At 31.2% G+C, this 25,130-nt stretch overlaps 2 protein-coding genes across 2 annotated transcripts; both read left to right on the top strand.

The window, feature by feature from the left end:
- Positions 1-12,804: 12,804 nt before the first annotated feature.
- LOC114285657 (Eukaryotic aspartyl protease family protein) lies at positions 12,805-14,922 on the top strand. The gene has a single exon (XM_028228724.2). The coding sequence runs from the start codon at positions 12,895-12,897 to the stop codon at positions 14,347-14,349; it is 1,455 nt and encodes a 484-aa protein (XP_028084525.1). The 5' UTR covers positions 12,805-12,894; the 3' UTR covers positions 14,350-14,922.
- Positions 14,923-21,596: 6,674 nt separating this feature from the next.
- Positions 21,597-23,633, top strand: LOC114285663 (uncharacterized). Its single transcript, XM_028228730.2, has 3 exons — positions 21,597-22,488; positions 22,588-23,277; positions 23,440-23,633. The coding sequence occupies exons 1-3, from the start codon at positions 21,597-21,599 to the stop codon at positions 23,631-23,633; spliced, it is 1,776 nt and encodes a 591-aa protein (XP_028084531.2).
- The last annotated feature ends 1,497 nt before the right edge of the window (positions 23,634-25,130 follow it).

The following is a 25,130-nucleotide window of genomic DNA, read 5'->3' as shown; positions in this document are numbered from 1 at the left end:
ACCCATGATAACAAACTATATGCTTTTGTTTAGTCATAATAATGATGCTTTAATTTTAAGGCTTATTTTGAGAAACTGGCTAAAAATTATTTTTTAATTTTTAATTTATTTTAGATTATATTACTTCTTTATTTATATATATATATATATATTTTAAAAAGTTAAAAAATTGAATTTTAATCAACTTCTTAAAATAATCTTAAATAACATTGATGTGTCATCACTATATTATTTTCTTGACTCTCATATTTATATTTGATATTTTAATCATTTCCATTGTAATCATATGAAAAATAAACTCTTACACAATTCAACACTTTCGACATTTATGGTTGCTTGTTATGGACGTCATCATTGGCTTGCTTTGAAAAGTAAGTAAAAAATTAATTTTTTTTGTTTTTTTTTTAATTTTTGAAAAAATAAATAAAATAGTAAAAATGTGATGTAATAAAAAAATAAAAAAACTAAAACTAAAGAAATTACTTTTAACCTATTTGTCAAAAAAGACTAAATTTATTCCCGATCAGATTATATTATAAATTATGTAAAATTATAGCAATTTAGCACAAGTCTTGTTAATGTCAAATCTATCATGCCATCAAACCCACTGTATTCTCTCATTTCTATGAGTCCGGATCCTCTCCAGCCAAAGACTCCCTCCTGTCCTCTGGTCAAGGGCCACGATTTGGCCACGTGGCCCTTTGAAGATCTACGGCTCAGAAAAAAATAAATAAATAAATTTCTTTCCTTCTTTCATTCAACACAGCAGCAGCAGCTTCCATGAAGATCAAATGAAGATTGAATTTCTTTCCTTCTTTCATTGAACACGGCAGCAGCAGCTCAGATAAAAATTTGAATTTCGCTCAAATGAAGATATAAGGCTCAGATGCAAAAAAAAAAAAAAAAATTTGAATGTTTTCCATTTCAGATTCAACACAGCAGCAGCTTCCATTGATTTAGCACCATTGAATGTTTTCTTTCATTCTTTCATTCAAGGACGGGAAAGGGCAAGAAATTATTTGGGGGGAACAACAAATTTTTTCAACCTAAAATGGTGGTCTCTCCATCTCAGATTTCCTTCTTCTTCAGATTCAACAAACCCACCACCAGGAATGGAGAAACCAGCCTGATCTTCCCTTTTTCAATTAGTTTTTACAAAACACTTAACAATCAATCTTTGTTTACAAAACCCATGTCTTCTTCTTCAGATTCAACAAACCCACCACCAGGAATGGAGAAAGCAGCCACCGTAACGCCACCACCAGCACCACCACCATCAAAACCCATCTGGGTCCTTCCCTACAAGACCCAAAGTCTCCAAAATCTTTACACTATCGGGGAAAAGCTAGGGCAAGGACAGTTCGGAACCACCTATCTCTGCAGGAAAAAGCTAGGGCAAGAAATTTATTTTATTTTTTTTTTATCTGAGCCGTAGATCTTCAAAGGGCCACGTGGCCAAATCGTGGCCCTTGACCGGAGGACAGGAGAGAGTCTTTGGCTGGAGAGGATCCGGACTCCATTTCCATCTCCCTTCTCGGGAAAATTATGAAGACACGAGAAATAATCGCAAAATTGATAAACAACCAATTCAAAAAACAAAATAGAAATGTGTATATATATATATATATACAAACACAAAAATTCAAAAATAACCATATCCATCACCTGACACAATACAAAAAACGTATCAGAAACAACTGTTACTTAAAAAATGATATAAAATTCATCTTGTGAATTGGTTTTACCAATTATTGACATTGATGACAACACTAAATGTCATTGTTAATCGTGATTTGAGAGTGGAGGGGAATCAATCGTCATTTGAGTAGAAGAGAGTCAATTGTGTGGCTGATCATCGACGACTGAGGTCAAAATGCAATCACCGAGTGTTGAAGCATATGGGCTAGAGCTTTGGTTAAGGACCTCTGATGGTGCTACATGCACCAATTAGTGTACACACTAGTGTATCAACTAGTACTATGATATTATTATTAACTACATTTAGTATACAAGTTATAAATGTTTAAAATTATACAAATGATGTCACATCATTTATTAATATAACAAATTATACATTAATTGATATATATAATATTATTATGAGGAGCTCTAATCTAATAGAGATGGCCATGGGGATCTATTAGTTACACACCACACCAACCACTCATGGATGAGTGAAAAGTATGAAAAAATAAAAATAAAGAGACAAATGCAATGATGGGAGAAAAGATAAAATAAGTGGTTGGTGTGGTGCAATCAATTTGCATCTCGTGAGATAATAAAATTGACCACAAGAGAATGGTGTTTGTGTTAAAGTGATATTTGTATTACTAGAATTATATTATTAAATTTAAATAATATTATGTTAAATTATAATTTTGACATCCATGTTTACCCATGTGCATGATGTTGGTTGTTGGTGTACGAAAACAAAAGAACAAATCGATTTACTTGTGCTGTTTTCGCCTTTTGACATACAAAAAATGGCCCACAATTTAGTTTAAATAAGCACATTGTCCGCCTTAATGTGCTGGCAAAAGCACCAAAGAACATCGGTCCACAATTAAATTGGTCAAAAGAGTAAACAATGAAAAAAGCCACTAATAAAGTAAAGCACCCTCACTCTCCTCATTCTTTAATAATGAAATATCACAACCTTAATCAAAGGTTTTAGGGACCACATTGTCCAATTAGTTTGGGTTGGACATGGGAGTTATCACCGCTAATTATTATTATTATTAAAAAAAAGTTGCCAATTTGTAGAAAATTATTCTTTAAATAATTAATAAAATATCACAACCTTATCACATTATCAGACCAGTTTAGTTTGGAACTGTGAGTATCATGACTACTTATATTTTTTATTTTTTTTTTCCTTTTATTTTTTCAATTGGTAAGAGCTAATTACAAATATAACAGGCATTATATTAAACTAGACAACTAAAATTCAACAATAGTTAGAAAGTCCATAATCACCAAAATTAATAAATTATTGGGCAAAAATAAACAATTACATACAACTCTCATAGAGAAAAAATATAAACATCACAAAGATTATCAACTAGGCCAAAAGCCTAAAATATTAGGTTAATATTTGTTATGTGATGTTTCAAATCAAATATATAGTAAATTTGTTTACAAATAAAATATGTTACTTATATTAAGTACTTGGGGAAAAAAAAATCCATTTTAATGTTATTTTTGTTTTTTATCTCCAAACTAAATTGATCCGATAAGGCTAGTGATGTTGTCGAAAATACCACAAACTTTGATTATAAGAGATAGGGTGCGTTTAGTTTGTATTTTGAGAAAAATTTTCAAAAAAAAATTGGAAGGGAGAGTTTAGAATTTTTTTTTATTTGTTTGATTGTATATTTTAAAAATAGTTTTGGAGTTTCGGAGTTTTGGATGATTTGATATTTTGTTATAGTTGAGTAGGAGGAGGAGAGAGAAAAAGTGAATGAGGAGAGAGGAAAGAGAAAAAGTAATTGATTAGGGTGTGTTTGGTAACGTTTACATTTTCAGTTTATATTTACAAAAATTTTATATACTGGTTTTTGTTTATTTTTAGAAAAACATAAACTACAAACATGTTTGGTAATTGATAAAATGTTTTAAAAAATTTAAAAATATAAAAAAAAGTGAGAAATGGCAATGGTAGCAAGTGGCTGCAGAAGACGGTAGTGGAATGTGGTGACGGTGGGTGGTGGGTAGCTGGTGGCGGGTGACGGTGGCGGGTGGTGGTGGTGGCAGGTGGGTGGCGAATGACAGATGGCGGGTGGTGGTGGGTGGTAGCGGGTAGGTGACGGGTGGTGGTGGTGCGTGGGTGGGTGGGTGACGGTGTCGGGTGGTCGCTGGTAGCGAGTGCATGGTGGTGGTGGCGGGTGGTGGCTGGTGGTGACAGGTGGGTGGCGGGTGGTGGCGGGTGGGTGATGGGTGACGGTGGCGAGTGGGTAGTGACGGTGGTGGGTGGTAGCGAGTGAGTGGTGGTGGTAGTGGTGGCAGCGGGTGGTGGATGGTGGTGGCAGGTGGGTAGCAGATGGCGGATGATGGAGATGGTGGGTGGTAGCGGGTGGTGGTAGTGGTGGTGGGTGGGTGGGTGGGTGGGTGACGATGGCGGGTGGTAGGTGGTAGCAAGTGGGTGGTGGTGGTAGTAGGTGGATGGTGGGTGGGTGGCGGGTGATGGTAGTGGTGGGTGGTTGGTGGTGGCAGGTGGATGGTGAGTGGTAGCGGCAAGTAGGTGGCGGGTGGTGGTAGTGGTGGTGGTGGTTGCGGCGAGGAATGAGTGGTGGTGGCGAGTGGGTGGCTGGTAGGTAGTAGGTGGTGGCGGGTGGTGGGTGGTAGTAGCAGGTGGGTGGTGAGTGGTGGTGACAGGTGGTGGTGGTAGTGGGAGTGGGTGGTGGGTGGTGGTGGCGGCGGAAGACGGTAGTGGAAAATGGTGGCGGGTGGTGGCTAGTGTTGGGTAGTAAAAAAAAATAAACTGAAAACTCAAAATGAAAACACATTTTCTGTGTTTTCATTGTTTTTGCCAAATTTATAAACTGAGACCACTGATTTATAAATCAAAATTTTTACCAAACAAGTTTTTATTTGAGTTTTTAAAATTTTTGTAAATATAAACAGAAAACTGAAAACGTGTGTTACCAAACGACACCTTAATGTATAAGATAAAAAGTGATTTTAGAATTTTTTTAAAAAAAAATTTGAACCAAACAAAATTTTGAGAATTTTTCTCAAAAATTATATCTTGATATACAAACAAAACAAGTCCTATATAATTACGATTATAAATTAATTTAATTTTTGTTTGATGAATAATTTATGGAAGGAGATATGTGCCTGTTTGGTGCAGCTTAAAAGCTGCTTATTTCAGCTTTCAGCTTAATTTAAGTTATTTTGATGTGTTTGATTTAGCTTATACCTTATAGCTTATACCTTTTTGGAAGTCAGAAATCAACTTATTCTTTGAGTGGGGCAGAATATGCTTAATTTATAAGTCAGAAATCAGCTTATGTTCATAGTTATAAGCTATAAGCTGTTTAAGTATAAATTATAAGCACTTTCCCACAGCTCTACCAAACAGACTAGTTGGCTTTAACAACTAGACCATCCTATTGGCTTGAGGCCATCGAGATCTTCTTCGATGATTCAAAATATTTGTTTTGTGAAATCTTTTATATAGATTATTTATGAAAAAAATAATTAAATTCATCAAATAATTGTAGCCACATAAAATTAAATTCATCAAATAATTATAGCCATATAATTGGATTTTATTTGTTTTTAAAAAATGATGATAAATATGCTTTTTTAATAAATTATCTATTATTTTGAAAATAAATATGATAATCTAATTACAGTTAATCAAAATGATTTTTTTACATGACTAATCCGTTTAAAAGATCAATTTTCATAATCTCTTTAAAAAATATATATTATTTATTTTTAAAATTATACATATCATATATTTTTCTAGACAAATATAATAAAAATATATAATTATTATTATGGAATTAATTAATATATTTTTAGAAATATTAAATATACGATAACTTACCAAAATAATAAAATAAAATAAAATCACATACCTAAACTAAACTAAACAAATACAATGCAAATTTGGACAGGAGTTTCCAAAGTTAAAATAAAAAATAAAAAATGAATGAATCAAAAGAGTTAGATTTATCCAATGTTCATATCTTAAAATAAAGGAATTTGAGGAGTATGTGGAACACATTACAAGTTTTATTTTAATAATTTAAATTGTTTATTTTTTAAGACTTGTTGAGTACAATATTTATAAAAAATTATATTTGTTTTAAAAAAATAGACGATAAATATAATTTTAAGAATAATCATGCTTTTTATAATATAAATTTGATTTAAATATATAATTATTAATATTTAATTATTTTAATTTTTTACATAAATATTTTATTAAATAAATTAAAAAAATAAATATTTTAAATTATTAGAATCGATTCTAACCTATCAAATAAGTCAAATTTTAATAAATAACAAAAATGCAAATAACATATTTTCTTTCTTGATTTGATGAGCCTTATCAACTCGTGTACTTTCTTCCACCTCATTCAAAGCTCCTCTCTCGCTTACTGCTCTTTGGTCCCATAGGGAGTTATGGTAAAATAATTATAATTTTATAATTTATAATTGTAAATATAAGTTAATTTTTGACTTATAAATTAAACTTCTCTTCTCCTACTCAAAAAATAAGTTGATTTTTGACTTACAAAAAATTATAAGCTGTATTGTTAAGCTGAACCAAACACATCAAAATAGCTTAAATTAAACTAAAAGCTAAAATAAACCCTACCAAACAGAGCCTTTGTGTTCCCAAAACGAGTCCAGCGTGAATCGCTTTAAATGCCATTTCTCTCTCCCCTCAAATGTTAGGGTGATTAGTCATTCGAGGGTAAGTAGTGGTACATAAATTAGTGTATCAATATTAATTACGATATTATTAGAGTGCTACTATTAGCATCTACCAAAATTCTTTAGACCCCCTATTTCTTTGAACCCCAACCCTAAACCCTAAATTTTAATAATATTTTTTTGGACACCCCACTTATTACCAAATCTATCCATATTCACAATGAAATGCATACCCACCTGAATCCATTCCAATTCCCTCTCTTCTCTCTTCTCTCTCTCTCTCCTCATCAGTGATGTCTCTTCTCTCTCTTTTCTCTCACTCTCTCAAAACCCCCTTTTGTTCATATGAGAAAGTGAAGATTTTTCTCTCTTCTCTCTCTTTTCTCTCTCTCTCAAAACTCCTTCAAAATCCTAGTTTTTCCTCTCTCTTCTCTCTCCAACATTAACCACATCTAAAAAGTGGTTCCTGAAAATACAATGCATTTACTTGTGAGGTTGGTGTTCTTCGTCGATTAGGATTTCGACGACGTGGGTCTCTTTGGAATTTGCCATTGATTGGGAAATTCAGATGAGAAAGTGAAGATTGATGCGAATTTTAGGGATAGAAAACAATGTATATATATGGAAAACTAATCTCCATAATATTTCCATAATATTTTCAGAATAGAAAACTAATCTCCATATCTTCACAATGAAAAGCACACCCACCCAATTTGTTCACCACTGTGTAGCCGAAAAAATGTATTTTATTCAGAACTGTTTTGTCGAACAATAATGATCCTGTCAGCACTGTATGTTCGAACAAAATTTATTCATCACTGTGTAACTTGAATCCATTCTAATTCACAACTTAAAATAACATGAATTAAATTCATTCAAAATACATAACTTAAATCTATTCCAATTCACTCTTTTCCATTCTAAGTTAATTTAACAAAGAAAATTACATAACTGACTATCTATATTAATGTTCGGAACTTATGTATTGAACGAAAGGATTATGTTCAGTACTGTGTTACCGAACATAATTGTAACAGTCAGCAAACCAGTACCGAACAGCTCGAACGAAACAAGAACGACTGAAAACGACTGAGAATGTTAATACAAGACAGATAAACAACCGGGAATGTTGTCCTCATCCTCCATTGCTCTGCACAGTGAAATAAGTGATGAAGCATACGTTATACTTGAAGCAAAACTTTCAAGTTCAATAGCGTTGATGATGGTGATGAAAATGACACATTCAGGATTTAAGATAATTATGAAAAATAATAGATTTACAGCTCGTTTGTTTTGAAGGATAACTCATGGGATTGGACTATTAATAGTCCGTTGTTTGGTATGGATTTTTTGGTCCGGATTAATAATCCCTCCAGACTATTAATCCGGAATTCACTGGCTTATTGTATCCCTGGGGGGGGCCTGGGACAGAATCTATGGGATAATGTATCCCATGGGATTGGCTAGCTTTATTACATCTTTGACCCTCTCATCTTTCTTTTAGCTTTTCCCATTTTGCTTTCACTGCAGCAGATTCATTTCATTGTAGGAGCAAGAGCTTCATTTCATCTTGAATCTTCGATCTGTTGAACCTTTGCATCCGATCTTCATTCAGGTTTGAAACTCATTCTATTTATTTTTTGCTGAGCTTCATTCTATTAATTTTCAGCAACTTCATGCTATTTATTTTCAACAACTTCATGCTATTTATCTTTACCTTGGATCTATGTAGATGGCAAGTATACAAAAGAGAAATCCATTTAGTTTAGATCTATAACATTTCATCTTTTTTTTTTGCTTTGTTTTTTGTTTATACAAAGAAAATCCATGCTCTGTTTTTTCCCACATTTGATGTGCAGCAGCACCATCCATTCTTTCCTACAAATTTCATATGCTAAACAAATTTTACTCTGTATGAAAGTAAAACTTTACTCTGTATGAAAGTAAAATTTTACATTCTGAAACTAAAAGTAAAATTTTACTCTGTATGAAAGTAAAATTTTACATTCTGAAACTAAAAGTAAAATTTTACTCTGCATGAAAGTAAAACTTTACTCTGTATGAAAGTAAAATTTTACTCTGTATAAAAGTAAAATTTTACATTCTGAAACTAAAAGTAAAATTTTACTCTGTATGAAAGTAAAATTTTACTCTGTATAAAAGTAAAATTTTACATTCTGAAACTAAAAGTAAAATTTTACTCTGTATGAAAGTAAAACTTTACTCTGTATGAAGGTAAAATTTTACTCTGTATAAAAGTAAAATTTTACATTCTGAAACTAAAAGTAAAATTTTACTCTGTATGAAAGTAAAATTTTACTCTGTATAAAAGTAAAATTTTACATTCTAAAACTAAAAGTAAAATTTTACTCTGTATGAAAGTAAAACTTTACTCTGTATGCTACCTTGTCTTGATCTACTAGAATTACGCATGAAGTCAAAAAAATTTAATATTTGGTGCATTCATGGTATTAATTATACTTAATAAAGTAAAAAAAAAAATTAAACATCTCAATTACAAATTAAAATAAATTTATGTAATATTTATTAATATTATATTTATTTAATATTTTAAAAGTTATAGTAAGCAAATTAAATAAAATTTATAATTTAGATTTAATATTTTTATTATTTAGTAAATAATTCAAAAGGGCAAAATAGTCTTTTGAACATTTATCATTCTCCATAATATCCCAAACAAATATGAGATTCAATAGAATAGTCCAATTCAGACCTCTAATCCCATGACTAAACAAACATAGGATACAAATCTAGTCCGACCAAATAGTCCAGGGACAATGTATCCCAGAACTAACAGTCCGATGGATTACAATCCCTCCTTATCCAGTCCGTCCAAACAAACGCACCCTTAGGGTTTATGTTAATTGGTTATGAAAAGTAATAGGTTTAGGGTTTACAAACATGGAATACGTATAGTTGGAGTTGGAGTTGGAGTTGGAGGTGGGAGTGGGGGTGTGGGTGGGTGTCCAATATTATAGAGTATTAGTTATTATTGATAGGTGGGTGTTCCATTTCATAATGTCTTTTAATGTAATTTTACTTTAGGGTATAATTATAATAAAAAAATATTATAAAAATGGGGGTCCAAAGAATTTTGACAGGTGCTAATAGTAGCACTCTATTATTATTGATCTCACTTATTATATAAATTATAAATATAAAAAATATCTTAAATTATATCACATTATCAATTGATATACTAATTAGTGCATTAATTGATATATATATAGCTTTAGTCTTCGAGAGTATAATCATATGATATTTTATAATAATATAATTGATAAAAAAATTAAATATTAATTATTTATATTAAGTGATTGATAAATATAAAAAATATAAAAAATAATAATTAGTGAAAGAGTATTGTATACATTTTTCATATATTATGATCTTATTTGACAACTACATATTTTAATTAAAAATTCAAAAAATCACTATAAATTATTGTATTACTCTATTTATTTTTCTATGTATATTTTCATAAAAAATTTAAAATTAGTAAAATAATTTATCGATGGTACTATATGTACCAATTAGTATACTAACTAGTATATCAATATTAATTATGACATTATTATTGACTACACTCATTATAACAAATACTAATTTTTTTTTAAATTATAACACATCATCAATTAATACACTAATCAATATATTAATTAATACTTATAACATTATTCATAATTTATTCCCAAACAAATCTGGGGCTTTTCCCATATTAAGCCTCTTTTGTATCTTATTTCCCAAACTAGGCCTATTTTGGACGGATTTTCCAAACTAGGCTAAAGCGCTATTACAAATCGCGCTTTCACTGTTTGGAGCCCAAAATTTGATGAATAGTGAAAGCGCTATTGTAAAACGCGCTCTTAATTAATAAATCGCTGTTTTAAATCGCGCTTTTAACATAAAAATTTTTTTCTAAAGAAAATGCTATTTGAAATAGCGCTTTCACCGTGCATATAAATTTTATTTTATTTTATTTTTTTTTTAGAAAACGTTATTTCAAATAGCATTTCTACTATTGAAACCAACCCACCCTCTGACATACGCACACACCCACACAGACCCAACCCATACTCTGAAGCATTGAAATAATATAATTTTTATATATAATAATAATTTATAATAATAAATTATATAATTTTTATAATTTTCATAAATATAAATCATTTTTAGGTTATGGATGGTTTGATTTATAACACGTATGTAAGGGTAAAAATTTTTATAATAAAAAATAATTTATAAATTATCAAAAATAATTTATAATACGTATGTATTTACTTTAAATAAATTATATATAATACGTATGTATTATATATATAATTTTTATATATTTACTTTAAATAAATTATTTTTGATACGTATGTATTATATATATAATACATAATTTTTATATATTTACTTTAAATAAATTATTAATAAATATATAATAATTATTTTATAAAATAAATTATTAATAAAAATTTATAATACGTATGTATTATAAAATTTTTTATAATAATTTATAATACGTATGTATTATTTAAATCTTTACATTTTTTATTTAAAATTTTTTACAGTAAACCTATCTTCACATTTTATAATATGTATGTATTATTCAAAAATAATTTATAAAAATTTATAATTAATATGTATGTAAATAATTTAATACGTATCTTCACATTTACATTTACAGTTCACATTTACGTACGTATAGTTTAAGGGTAAAAATTTTGATAAATGATAAATCAAACCATCCTTAACCTAAAATTTTTTACCCTTACATACGTATGGTTTAAATAATTTATAAAAATTATTGGCATACGTATGTAAAAATTGATTATAAAAATCAAAATTATTTAAGGGTAAACAATTATTTTGCAATTTTTATAATCAATTTTTACATACATATGGCAATAATTTTTATAAATTATTTAAACCATACGTATGTAAGGGTAAAAAATTTTTGGTTATGGATAGTTTGATTTATCATTTATCAAAATTTTTACCCTTAAACTATACGTACGTAAATGTGAACTGTAAATGTAAATTTGAAGATACGTATTAAATTATTTACATACATATTAGTTATAAATTTTTATAAATTATTTTTGAATAATACATACGTATTATAAAATGTGAAGATGGGTTTACTGTAAAAAATTTTAAATAAAAAATGTAAAGATTTAAATAATACATACGTATTATAAATTTTTATTAATAATTTATTTTATAAAATAATTATTATATATTTATTAATAATTTATTTAAAGTAAATATATAAAAATTATGTATTATATATATAATACATACGTATCAAAAATAATTTATTTAAAGTAAATATATAAAAATTATATATATAATACATACGTATTATATATAATTTATTTAAAGTAAATACATACGTATTATAAATTATTTTTGGTAATTTATAAATTATTTTTGATTATAAAATTTTTTACCCTTACATACGTGTTATAAATCAAACCATTCATACCCTAAAAATGATTTATATTTACAAAAATTATAAAAATTATATAATTTATTATTATATATAAAATTTATATTATTTCAATGCTTCAAAGTGTAGGTTGGGTGTGTGTGGGTGTGTGTATGTCAGGGTTGGTTTCAATAGTAGAAATGCTATTTGAAATAACGTTTTCTAAAAAAAAATAAATAAATAAATTTATATACACAGTGAAAGCCCTATTTCAAATAGCGTTTTCTTTAGAAAAAAATTTTTATGTTAAAAGTGCGATTTGAAACAGCGATTTATTAATTAAAAGTGCGTTTTACAATAGCGCTTTCACTATTTATCAAATTTTGGACTCCAAACAGTGAAAGTGTGATTTGTAATAGCGCTTTATCCTAATTTAAAAAATCCATCCAAATTAAGGTCAAGTTTGGGAAGACTAAATAAGTGCACTTTTTGACTTTTTATGAAATATGGGTTGGATTTGGGTTGGGTTTGAAGTGATGTGTTAGAGAGGTGATGTGACTTAAATAAGATGATGTGACTTAAATAGGATAGTGACTTTTTGACTTTTTGAATTTTTTGAAGGATGCCAAACTTGGCCTAAACCTAATTTGAGAAATAAGATACAAAAGAGACTTAGCCTTGGTTTGGGAAGTGGGTTGGCTTTTTGGCTTTTAGGCTTTTTTGGCTATTTTAGCCTGGGCTAAAAAGCTTGGTTTGGGAAGGGCTTTTTGGCTTTTTGGTTTTTTTGACTTTTTTTGTGAGAGAAGAGTGTAATGATTATGGATTGGATGTGATGTTTTATTTTTTGTGACTAAAATAGCCTATTTTGTCTTTTGTGGCTAAAATAGCCAAAAAAACCTCCAACCCAACTTGCCAAACGGAGCCTTAATATGGGAAAAGCCCAACAAATCCTATATATATAGTATAAGATTCTAATCTAAACCTTGATATATTTCATCACACCCTTTCATTCACTCTCTCTCTCTCTCTCTCTCTCTCTCTCAATTTCTCTGTTGTCTACAATGGCGGAGAAAGTGCTCCTGCTTTGCATTTTCTCCGCACTCTGTTTCACTCTCGTTCTCTCCCGAAGCTTGCCAGTGGATTCCAAAGCTACACTCCTTGATGTCTCAGCTTCGATCCAGAAAACTACAGGTGTGTTCTCCGATTCTGAGTCGTTGCACAAGTACTCGAGCCAACAAGAGAGCGAGTCACTTTCTTCTTCATTCTCTTTCCAACTACATTCCCGATCGTCTCTTCACAGAGCTCAGCACAAGGATTACAAGTTACTGACCTTAGCTCGACTCGAGCGTGACTCAGCCCGTGTGAAATCGCTCCAGACCAGGTTAGATCTGGCGATTCGCGGCATTACTCAGTCGGATCTGAAACCAGTTGATACTGTTGTGTTCGAGGCTGAGGCATTGAAAGGACCGGTGATTTCAGGAACGAGTCAAGGAAGCGGTGAGTACTTCTCCCGAGTCGGAATCGGTCATCCTCCGAGTGATGTCTACATGGTGCTCGACACCGGGAGTGATGTGAACTGGGTGCAATGCGCACCCTGCGCCGATTGTTACCAGCAAGCCGACCCGATCTTCGAGCCGGCTTCGTCCTCCTCCTTCTCGCCTCTCACGTGCAATACTCAACAGTGTAAATCGCTTGACGTGTCGGAGTGCCGGAACGGCACGTGTCTCTACGAGGTGTCTTACGGCGATGGATCGTACACCGTCGGCGATTTCGTGACGGAGACGATCACGTTCGGCGGCTCGGCTTCGGTTAACAACATAGCTATCGGCTGCGGACACAACAACGAAGGCCTGTTCGTTGGAGCCGCTGGCTTGATCGGGCTGGGCGGCGGCCCGCTATCGTTCCCTTCTCAAATCAACGCCTCATCGTTCTCGTATTGCCTCGTAGATCGTGACTCGGACTCGACGTCAACTCTCGAGTTCGACTCAGTAACTCCTCGTAACGCTGTCACCGCTCCGTTACTCCGCAACCAGAAACTCGACACGTTTTTCTATGTCGGCTTAACGGGACTCAGTGTTGCCGGCGAGTTACTGTCACTTCCTCCGTCAACTTTTATGTTAGCCAGTAACGGCGACGGCGGAGTTATCGTGGACTCGGGAACGGCGGTGACTCGGTTGCAGACCGAGGCGTACAACTCTCTCCGCGACGCGTTCGTCAAAGGCACACGGAACTTACCGTCAACTAACGGTGTGGCATTGTTCGACACGTGTTACGATCTATCGAAGATGAAGAGCGTTGAGGTCCCGACGCTGTCGTTTCACTTCTCGAACGGGAAGAACTTGGCGTTACCGGCTAAGAATTACTTGATACCGGTTGACTCCGCCGGGACGTTTTGTTTTGCGTTCGCACCGACGTCGTCTTCGTTGTCAATCATCGGCAACATACAGCAGCAGGGGACACGTGTCGGTTTCGACCTTGCCAACTCTCTTATTGGGTTCTCGCCCAACGAGTGTTAAAAAAACAATTTATGGTTTTTTTGTTTTTTTAAATCTTAGAATGTGGAGTGGATGGGGTATGGGCCCACCTTGAATAAGGGTGAGGTGTGATGGGTTAGGGCCGCCCTTTGGGTGTGTCAGTATTCTAAATTTAAAATTTAGTGTTTTTGTAAAGTAATTAATTGAAGGTTTTAAGGGTAGTAATGGAAGATAGCTGAAAAAGATAATTTTAGCTTTGGTTTTTGTTCATGTGGACGTTAGATTGTTGTAGCCAAAGGGAGGGGTGAGTCAAACGTTTGGGTCAACGTTTGTGGACACGTGGCATGATCAGATGGTTTTGTGGTGGTGATGATGTGAAGTGTTAGGTGATGATTAACGGGAAATCTGCTTTATTCCAGGTTACTTTTCTCGGGGGGAGTGCTTGTTGGTTGGGATTGGGAAACTCGGGAAGTGGGAATCCGGACCCCCACCCCCACCAAAATGCGAAATAATTTTGCTTTTTTAAATGTGACTTTTATGCTGGCAAAGTCCTGTACTTGCTTTTACTTTAATTTATTTTTATATAATTAGCTAAGGACTTGTTGGCTTTGTTCATTCTTGGTTAGATTCATCGGGAAATTATATTGATGGGTGTTGGTAAATTCATATGATATTTAAGTAATCTTTTATTAATTAAAATAGTGATATTTTACTATTTTTGTGTTTATTTTTTTAAAATAAATCAGTGATTTGAGATGTTTTAAATAAATATATTTTTTGATTTTTCATAAAAAAATATATAAAAATGTAGGGAAAGTGGATATAAAAATATAAAAGAGATATTAATAGATGTAATTCAAATAAATGTGTATATATGCAAAAAAAGGACATTTTTTTTAGTAATATCGAACACTTACAAATTAACAATAAGCATGTGAATAGTGAGTTAAATAATTTTACTAAGGTTTATTTTGATAATACAATTAAAAGTTTATTTTTTTTTATTTTTTTTTTAATTACATCACTTTTTTATTTTCTATACGTTTTTTTTTATAAAAAAAAATAAAAAATATCAAAAAATTAATTTTTAAAATGCTTCACAAAATATGTCTAATTTATCAACAGTCCACAACAATTGTTTTTTAATCTATAAATCATTCATAAAAACCTAGACACATTAATTTAATTTTAAATATATATTTTCTTGTTTTTGTATAATAAAATTATATGATTATAATTGTCTGATCAATATAATTCTTTTAGAAGATCACCTCAACTTCTCTCATAAAATTTTAAAAAAATATAGGTGTCATTTGGGTAGTAAGTTAGCTTTTTGACTTTTTTTGTTATTTTAGTTTAGGTTAAAAAGCTTAGTTTGGGAAGATTTTTTTGGTTTTTTTAGTTTTTTTTTGAGAGAAAAGTGAAATAATTATGGATTGGATGTGATATTTTATTTTTTGTGGCTAAAATAGCCTATTTTATCTTTTATGGCTAAAATAATCAAAAAAAATCCCAAATAACTCTTTCCAAACGGAGCCTAATAAATTTTTATAAATTTGACATAATTATATTAGATTTTTTTTGAAATTTTAATTTATATAAAACTTATTTCATTTTTATCAGTCATATAGGCAAAACAAAATTATATTGTTTTTTTTCATACTAAAATCTATATATTTTACCTTTTTGTTTTTACAAATCTGAATAAGTTTCAATCCGTCTATATAATTGTATTGAAATTATAAAAAATTTCTAGGATATTATTTTTTCTTCATATATGTTCAACATAGATAACAAGATAAATGATTTAGCCGACTGGAGTGGTACTTGCGATGGGTTCCATTGGTTGAACTGTATTGTATAATTTACACTAGGTAGATTGCGGCGTTTTGGAAAATTACTAATAAAAATTGACTTTATTGACTTATTTTTTTTTATGAAAGTAAATATTATAAATGCGAGTGCGTCACTAAAGATTGAAAAATCTTTATAGATTAAATTCAAGTTAATTATCAAGCAATTGTGTTGATGATTTTTTTGTCTCAACGAAGAGGATTTCAAAATTCCCAAGTGTTATAAAAAAGAAAAATTAAAAAAAAAAGAGGGAGACGGAGAAAGATGATTAAGTGAACAATCAAAGTAATAATTACTTACTTCTACTCCTATATTTCGAAAAAGAAGTGCATAAAATCCTTCGAAAAATAAATACTGAAAATAAATATTTCGAAATATAAATCTATGTTAAACTACTTCTAAGATAAGGAAAATTACAAGAAATATTGAAATCAATTGTTTTTTATTTGAGTTTTGGCTCTTTTACAATGTAGTCATGAATGACTATTTATAGGTAAACATTTGTAGGAAAAAACTACCTAAAACTATCCACTCTTCTACTTCTTCCATTTCATGCTCCATGATTTTCCAAAACTTCTTTCAACTTTCACTTCATACTCCATGTTCTCTACTTTGTTTTCCATCATCTTTTCACATTTTATAACTTTTCATAACCTCAAAATCAGTAGGAGGATACCACATGTCCTGTAATTATATAAATAATAAATAATAAAATTACAGATTTATTATGCCAACATGATTTTTTGACTTTTTTAGTCTATTTTGTCTTTTTGTAGATAAAAAATATAAGAGATAATGTGATCTAAAATGAATAAAAAGTTAAAAATTGACTTTTTTTTTTTTTTGCTTCTCAAAAGACCCCATTGTAGCCAAACAAAATCCTTAGAAGTGAAATAAAACAGATTATGGACAAAGTTTTTGTTTGGCAACTACTTCCTCCCTCCTAAAATATTAGTCTCTTATTTCATTTTTTATTATTCCAAAATATTAGTTTCTTTCAAAAATCAAGTACAAAAATAATATAAATTTTCTATTTTGCTTTTCTTTTAAATTAATAAACAATATAAAAAGTGCAATTATGACATTGATATTCTTAAAAAATACTATCAAAAGGGTAATTTTGAAAAATTAACTTTTTTAAAGTGTAATAATTGTACTATCAAAAAATGTTAGATTTTCAAAAAGGGACCATTATTTTGGGACAGAGAAAGTATTTAAAAAGTTAATTTTTGTTAAAAAAATTAAAATATCACCAAGTCGTTAAAAAATCAATTGTTACCGAGTCCTTTACTTTTTCACTTAGAGAAAATGATTTTTTAGCAAATTTTCAAAACTATTGACTAAAAAAGTCAAAAACTTAAAAAATTTAGGAAAAAATACAAAATAAAAATAAATAAAAATTAGGATTTAATTCTTATAACAAAATAAATTAAGTGCTTGTTTGGCAATGACTTTTTTAGTTAATTTTTTAACTTTTTTGACTTTTTTAGCCTGAGATTTTTTTGGTTATTTGGTATTCTTATTTGGCTTTTTAGCTTTGTTTTGACAATTTTTTTTTTATCCTTTTGTGATTTTTGACTTTTTTTTGTCCTTTTGAAATTTTTTAGCTCAACTCAAAAACCAAACGACCCCTAAGTTTAAGGGCTAAAATATTTGGCTGAACTTGGTGTCCTAACGGAGAATGCAACTCGAAACTAATACCTTAAGGTCCCGTTTGTTTTTAAAAATTAAATGGAATGGGTTAATAGTAAAGAAATTAATAGTGATGATATTAAGTAAAATTGTATTTGTTTTGATGATAATTGTTAGTGTAGGGATTGTTAAATTATTTTTAGGATAAACTACCAATAGGTCCTAATAGTTTGCCTTAATTCCTATCAAGTCTTATTAAAAATAAGTCTTGGTAAAATTGTCGCTAAAAATAATTTTTAACAAATAAAAAATATAAAAACATTAAACATTAATGTTCAAAAAAAAATACCCAACATCTAAAAAATAAAAAAATAAAAAAATTTCAGAAAAAATAAAACAAAAATTTTTACTTAACAAAAAATAAAAAAATTAAACATTAATGTTCCAAAAAAAAAATATCCAACATGTAAAAAATTAAAAAAATAAATAAATAAAAATCCGGCGGATTAATTTATAACACCAAGTCTCACGAACCTATCTTAATCCCCTCCTCAAGGGAATTTGTAATTCAGAGGGGGATTACGAATCCCTTCTCTATTTTTCAAAATAAACATGATATTAGTAGGTATCATCTCACTATAAATCTCAATTTCCTTTCTACAATCTAAAACAAACGAGACCTAAATCTAATGAAAAATGTTCTTGCCATTTAAACGACACATAATATGAGGACCTTTTTCCTAGTTACTAAAAAATCTAACCCAAATGCCTACGAAGTCTTTGAGCAAAATAATAATGATTCAGTTATGGTGTTTCATGTATCATATTTTAGTCTAATAATGGTATGGCATATAGCCCCATTTGGGGCTTAAATTTTCAATCAAAAAATTAAAAAGTTATTTTAAATTGTTATATTATTTTTTATTTTATTTTTACATATATTTTTGTTAAAAATTTTAAAAATTAATTAAAATAATCAATTCTAAACGGGTGGTTGTAATTTGCGATTGAATTTGAATATTATTAGATGTCACATTCCATGGCACTACTTTAATTTGATTGGCTCATGCAACATGTCATTAGTATCGAGCATGAAGTTGCAAACACCCACCGAATTCCACCAATTGGAATCCAAGAATTGATATTTAGACCATCTATATTAAAAAAAAAATATCTGATTGATTTCAGAATGAGTTATTTTAGTAATTTTTTAATTAAAATATGAAGTGAGAAAAATTAGTATGTTTGTAATTATTTTTGAACTCTTTACAAAAAAATGTAAAAAAAAATACAGTTAAAATAAAATCTTTGACTTTTTGACTTTTTTTCATTTATTTATCGTTTGGGATGTGGGTTGACTTTTTAATTTTTTGACTTTTTTATTAGTTTAATTAGTTTAGTCCGGGGCTAAAAAGTTTCGTTTGAAATAGACTTTTTGGCCCTTTTGACTTTTGTGAGAGAAAAAATAAAATGATTATGAGTTGGATGTGATATTTTGTCCTAATGGTTAAAATAACTTATTTTGTCTTATATGACTGGTTTAGCCCTAATGGGACATCCCAAACGAGTACTTTGACTGTTATTGTAACTTCCCAAACTTGTCTTTAATTTCCCTTAATTTTAATTTAAAAAAAAAAGTATTATCAACTCTCAAATACATGCTATATTATTCCTATTACCTTAAACAAAATTGTTCAACCATAACATTTTAATCCAAAATTTTATTTTTATATGTCAAGGCAATGCCTTTGATAAAATTCATCATTTCTATTCCATCATTTTTGTATAGTTAATTAAAAAGAACTTGTTTTCAATTTATTACCTTATAAATTAAAGGTCCTATGTAGGGGATCTATTTCCCTTCTAATCTCAATATATTTTTAATAGACTAATAGGTCCATAGTTTTTTAAGTTTTGTACTCGGAGGTCCCGTTTTTTATTTTCTTACTTTTTAAATGGTTGCATTGCCCTTTGTTTTGAGATATATATACGCGAAAAATCAAATATTTGCCTCTGCGATCTAAATTTCTCTTCGTTATGGCGATCTCTTTGTGTTGTGAGGTCGATCTCGTTGTGGTATGAGGTGGATCTGGTTATGTGATCTGAATCTCTGTGTATAGGCGATCTCTGCGTACGCTCTCTCTCTCTCTCTCTCTCTCTCTGTATGTGTGTGTGTGTGTCTCACTCTGTTTGTATCTGTCGATACATATATGTATGTATATATAGATAAGCAAATTTGCGTGATATCTGGTTTGTGTTTGGCAATATTGTTATAGTTCTTTGTTTTGTGATAATTTTTGTTTGTTTAATACTTATTTTGTGATTTTTGTATGTGATATAGTGTAATGATTTTGATTTTGTTGATTTTGTTTATTGTATAGTGTAATGTGCTTTGAAGTTGTAGTTTGGAATTGTGAATTCTGATGTTTTGATACTGATATGTTGTAACTGTATAATTTTGCAGTTTGGAATTGTGAATTGTGAAGTGTTGATGCTGATATGTTGTAACTAGGGATGGCAATTTGAACCCGGCCCGACGGGGACCCGACCCCCCGTCCCCGATAAAAGTGGTTTTTTCCCGAAAAATACTCCCGACGGGCCGGGGATGGTATTAAAAAATAAATCCCCAGTGACATTTGGGCCGGGGACGGTGATATATATTTCATCCCCGACCCGCCTCGGCCCCGGCCCCACCTCCACCCCCCGCCCCGGTCAGCCCCCGATTTATATATATATATATATTATATATATGTTACACTCTCTGACTCTATTATATTTATATATTATATTATATTTATATATTATATTATATATATTTCAACCTCTGTTGATTAACTCAGCAGCAACTCTATCTCACTCACACTCTCTTCTCTTCTCTCTCTCTCTCTCTCTTCTCTTCTCTTCACACAGACATAGACGCAGGAGCCTCCTCCAAGCCACCACCACCTCCTTCTCCTTCTCCTCCAGGCCACTGCAGCCTCCTCCTCCGTCGCCACAGCAGATCTGATGGAGTGTAGCACATCGTCGATCTCCACCGCCGATCTCCTTCGCCGATCTCCACCGCCGCCCTCCTCTGTCGATATCCTCCTCCGCCGCCCTCATCAGCTCAGATCTGTAAGATCTGTTATTCTTTTTTTTATTTGTTATTGATTTTTTGATCTGATAATCTGTATTTTTTTTTATCTGTTGATCTGTAATTTTTTTTTTTTGATCTGTAATTTTTTTTGTTGATCTATGTTGATGATGTTGAGTGTTGAAACAGAGTTGATGGTGTTGAATGTTGAAACAAATCTATTTTTTTTGATGATCTAGTATTCTTTTTTTTTTTTTTTTTATGGTGTTGAATGTTGAAACAGAGTTGGATCGGGGACTTTTTGGGGTCGGGAAAACCCGATCCCCGTTGGGGACGGGGATGGGGACTGTGACAGGTTCCCCGTCGGGGATCGGGGCCGGGGATGGGGAAGTTTTGGCCATCGGGGATCGGGGACGGGGAGGGTGGTCCCCGGCCCCGCCTCGCCCCGTTGCCATTCCTAGTTGTAACTGTATAATTTTGAAGTTTGGAATCTGTGAACAATTGTTTGCTGGTTTGTGATTTTGTGATATGGAGGGTTGTTTCATGTTAATGTGCAAATACAGTAATTCTTGTGTTGCTGTTAAGATTAGTGAGGGATGTAGTTATCATGAAGTTGTTGAGAAAATATCTGCGAAGTTCAAGGAGTTGAGTGTTGGTAACTTTTGTTTGTTTTTTTTCTATTCCTGGATATTCTAATTGTATTGTCGAGTGTGATGATGATTTGAGAAATATGGTGTCAGTAGTAGGTTGTAATGGTTCTCATGTTATTGATGTTGTTGTGGGTGATAAGAGAATTGTGGAGGTTGATGATAATTCTTCTAGGATTGATTCTGTAATTTGTGAAAGTTCTTTGGTTAACAATTGTGATGATTTTGGTGGTTTGTTGCCTAGTTTTTATCCAGAACCAAAGAGAGTTTTGTTGTCTGCTAGTTGGAAGGGAATTATACACAGTGTTGGTCAAGAATTTGAAGGTGGAGTGTCGGCGTTCCGCATTGCATTGGCTAAGTATGCAGTTAAGTGTGGTTTTGCAATGAATTATTTGAAGAACGATGCAACAAGAGTAACTGCTGAATGTATGATGAAGTCGTCTACGAGTTGTAAATGGTTTGTGCATAGAAAGGTGTTGATGAATTCCAGTATTTTTTTTATTATGAAGTTGGATAATATGCATACTTGTGGGGTTGTTGCTCGTAAATCTTGTAGTAAAATGGTTGGTTCTAGACTTGTGTCTGATATTGTGCACAATGATATTAGTGATAATCCGTTGACTCGTCCTATTGAAGTTAAAAAAAAGTTGAAGAAGCAATATGGTACAGATGTTTCTTATCGGGTTGTATGGTTAGGAGTTGATAAGGCAAGAGGTGAGTTGTTTGGTGATTTTGCAACTTCTTTTGGCCAACTTCGATGGTACCTTGAGACGGATATGAGAACGAATCCTGGAAGTGTGTTTGAATTAGATGTGGATGAAAGTAGTAGATGTTTTCGGAGGTTGTCTGTGGCGTTTCATGGATGTTTGTATGGCTTTCAATTTTTTTTTCCGTTGTTGTTTGTTGATGGTACATTCTTGAAGGGGCGTTACAAGGGGAATTTGCTTGCAGAAACATCAAATGATGATGATCAAGGTATGTATTTATTTGCAATTAGTATAGTTTTGGTTTGTCAATATGTTATTGTATTGTGAGTCTGCTAATTTTTGTAGTTTCATGTTATTTTGTTTCCAGGCCTGTTTCTTTTGGCTTTTGCGATTGTTGACGCTGAAAATCAAGATAATTGGATGTGGTTCTTAAGTCAATTGTTAAAGGTTATTGGTTCAGGCCAGAGATTGACCTTCGTGTCTAACCGTCAGCTTAGATTGCCAGAAGCTTTTTCAGTGGTTTTTCCCAATGCACATCATATATATTGCTTGAATCATTTGAAGAGAAATTTGATTGGCAAATTTGTGGGATTTCGTACTAACTATAAGCTGACTTTGATGAAAATATTAGTTAAACGTGCTTATGCGCCAACTGTTGCTTTTTTCCAACATTATATGGAGAAATTGAGGCGTATTGCTGGGAATGGTAGAGTTGATAGTATGTTGGATGGTTTGCAAAATGATAAGTGGGCCAATGTATTTTTTAGAGAAAAACGATATGGTGAGATGTCATATAATGCTGCCGAGTCTTACAATAATTGGATTGGTGGGGCCCGTGAGTTGCCTATTACTTGTATAGTTGATATGATTAGGGTTCAAATCATGACTCAATTGTCTAATAGAAGAGCTGAATCTAAAAGATGGACTATGAAATTGTGTCCAGTTATAGAAAAGAAGTTGGTGGACTCTTTGAAGCTAGCTAAGTCTTGGGATGTGATTGTTTCTAGTGATACTGTGCTTGAGGTTTATTCTTCTATTTCTTTTTATGTTGATATTGGTAGACGGACTTGTTTTTGCCATGAATGATAATTGAATGGTTTTTCTTGTTGTTATGTTGTGCATGCTTTGCGTAGTAATGGTACAGATGTGTATGATTTCATTGATCCTTTTTTTCATGTGGATTGTTTTAGAGAGTCATAAAATGAATCTATTTATCCAGTGCCTTCAAGTGAGAGATTTGACTTTGATGGTGCCAGTAGTTCAATTATCAAACCTCCTATAACGAAGAAGCAGCCCGGGCGGAACAAAAAGAAGAGGATACCTTCTAGGGGTGAGAATGTGAAACAAATCAAGTGTGAGAGGTGCTTGAAATATGGGAATCACAATAAGAAGACGTGCAAGGCTGCTATTTGAGACCATAGTCTATTCTTTTGGATTTGTATTTGAATTTGAGGAATTATGATAATAAAAAAATGTGATACTTGGTATTATGAAAATAATGAATAAAGTTGGTTGCATTCTTTTTTCTTTTGTGATGTGTTCTTTAGTTATTGAAGTTGTTTTGTAACAGTTTTGTTTTGTTTTTATTTTTATTTTTTGTGGATTTGGTTGGTTTTATTTTTGTGGAATGCTGAGAAGATTGTTGAAAATTTCTTATTGAAACTGTATAATATTGAAATGCAGTTTTACTACATGATATATTTATTTCATATTTCGTAGTGAAAAAACTGTAAAATTTTGCAGTTTTATTTTTAATTTTGAAATGCAGTTCATCTATTTGTTGAGTCATGAAATTGGATGCATAATTGTGTAGCATAATTTTTGTTTGAGTAATGAAACTGCATAATTTTGCAATTTTAAGAATTATGAAAAACAACCTGATGAAATTGCATAATTTTGCAATTTGAAGAATTATCGGAAACAATCTGATGAACCTGCATATTTTTGCATTTTAAAGAATTATTAGAAACTACATTTACTGTATGAAAATATATGCAACCACAAATGTAACGACAATAATAAGCCGAAGAACACAAATAAGTATAATAAGCACAAGAAGAACAATAACAATAATAATAACAAGAAGAAGAGTAACAACAATATCAATGATAAAAATCATTTTCACCAAAATAACCATAAGAAGATCAATTTCCAAAAGCATAAAAAGTACTTGTCACATGTTTTAAAAAAAAAAGTACAAAATATGTTCACTTGGGTATTTGTATTGTCAAGAAATTTGATCATTGTTTCTATGGTTTGGTATGTTTTGTCAACATTTGGTAGTGCTCGAGTTTCCAAGATCGGTTCTTATCATTAAGGAATTGACTGATGATTTCTGCTCGAAATTTGACCCATTCAGTTGGTCGAAGTGATTTCTACACAGGTTACCAGTTGATATATTGGTTGATAACATTGCAGACAGCAATTGCACAATCATTCCTGCAAAGTTTTAGATAAAGTTAATTAGTTAGGTAAAACTGTAAAATTTAGCATATTGGAACATTAGTTTATTAAGTTTGTATCTTATAAGTGTGAGGTTTGTTGTGGGCATTCCTCAATTGATGCAATTATTGTCTCGCACTCTTGCTGAATAATGTTTTATTCTATCTCAGTTGATGTTGTTGTTGCAAAATAGTTAGTGTGTGTTTTTGTTAGTTATAGTGATGTGTTGAGATGTTTTGAAATGAATGGAACTAAGTAGGAAATTTTATTTAACTTACAATTTCCTTTGCAATTTCGAAGTGCTTGTTGTGGCAATCTTTTGTTGGCCTCAAAGAGTCATAGTGCCTCCATATCCCATTAGCATTGTCAAAGACCACAATTGTCCAATGGTTGTTGTAGTTGATTGAGAAATAGATATATCTGTTTTTCATTGCTTCTAGAAAATGGCTGTCCATAATTTTTTCTCTC

This window comes from Camellia sinensis, chromosome 5 (assembly GCF_055761805.1).
Source record: "Camellia sinensis isolate YWXY chromosome 5, ASM5576180v1, whole genome shotgun sequence".
Lineage (NCBI taxonomy): Eukaryota > Viridiplantae > Streptophyta > Magnoliopsida > Ericales > Theaceae > Camellia > Camellia sinensis.
This window is presented reverse-complemented; position numbering and strand designations above follow the sequence as displayed.

What these genes read in the sequence shown, in the direction of transcription:
- LOC114285657 (XM_028228724.2), top strand. Translation starts at nt 12,895, where the DNA reads ATGGCGGAGAAAGTGCTCCTGCTTTGCATTTTCTCCGCACTCTGTTTC.
- LOC114285663 (XM_028228730.2), top strand. Translation starts at nt 21,597, where the DNA reads ATGGTGTCAGTAGTAGGTTGTAATGGTTCTCATGTTATTGATGTTGTT. An exon ending in ATCAAATGATGATGATCAAG is followed by an intron (nt 22,489 to 22,587) that starts GTATGTATTTAT and finishes TTTTGTTTCCAG; the next exon opens with GCCTGTTTCTTTTGGCTTTT. An exon ending in TTCTTTTTATGTTGATATTG is followed by an intron (nt 23,278 to 23,439) that starts GTAGACGGACTT and finishes CTATTTATCCAG; the next exon opens with TGCCTTCAAGTGAGAGATTT.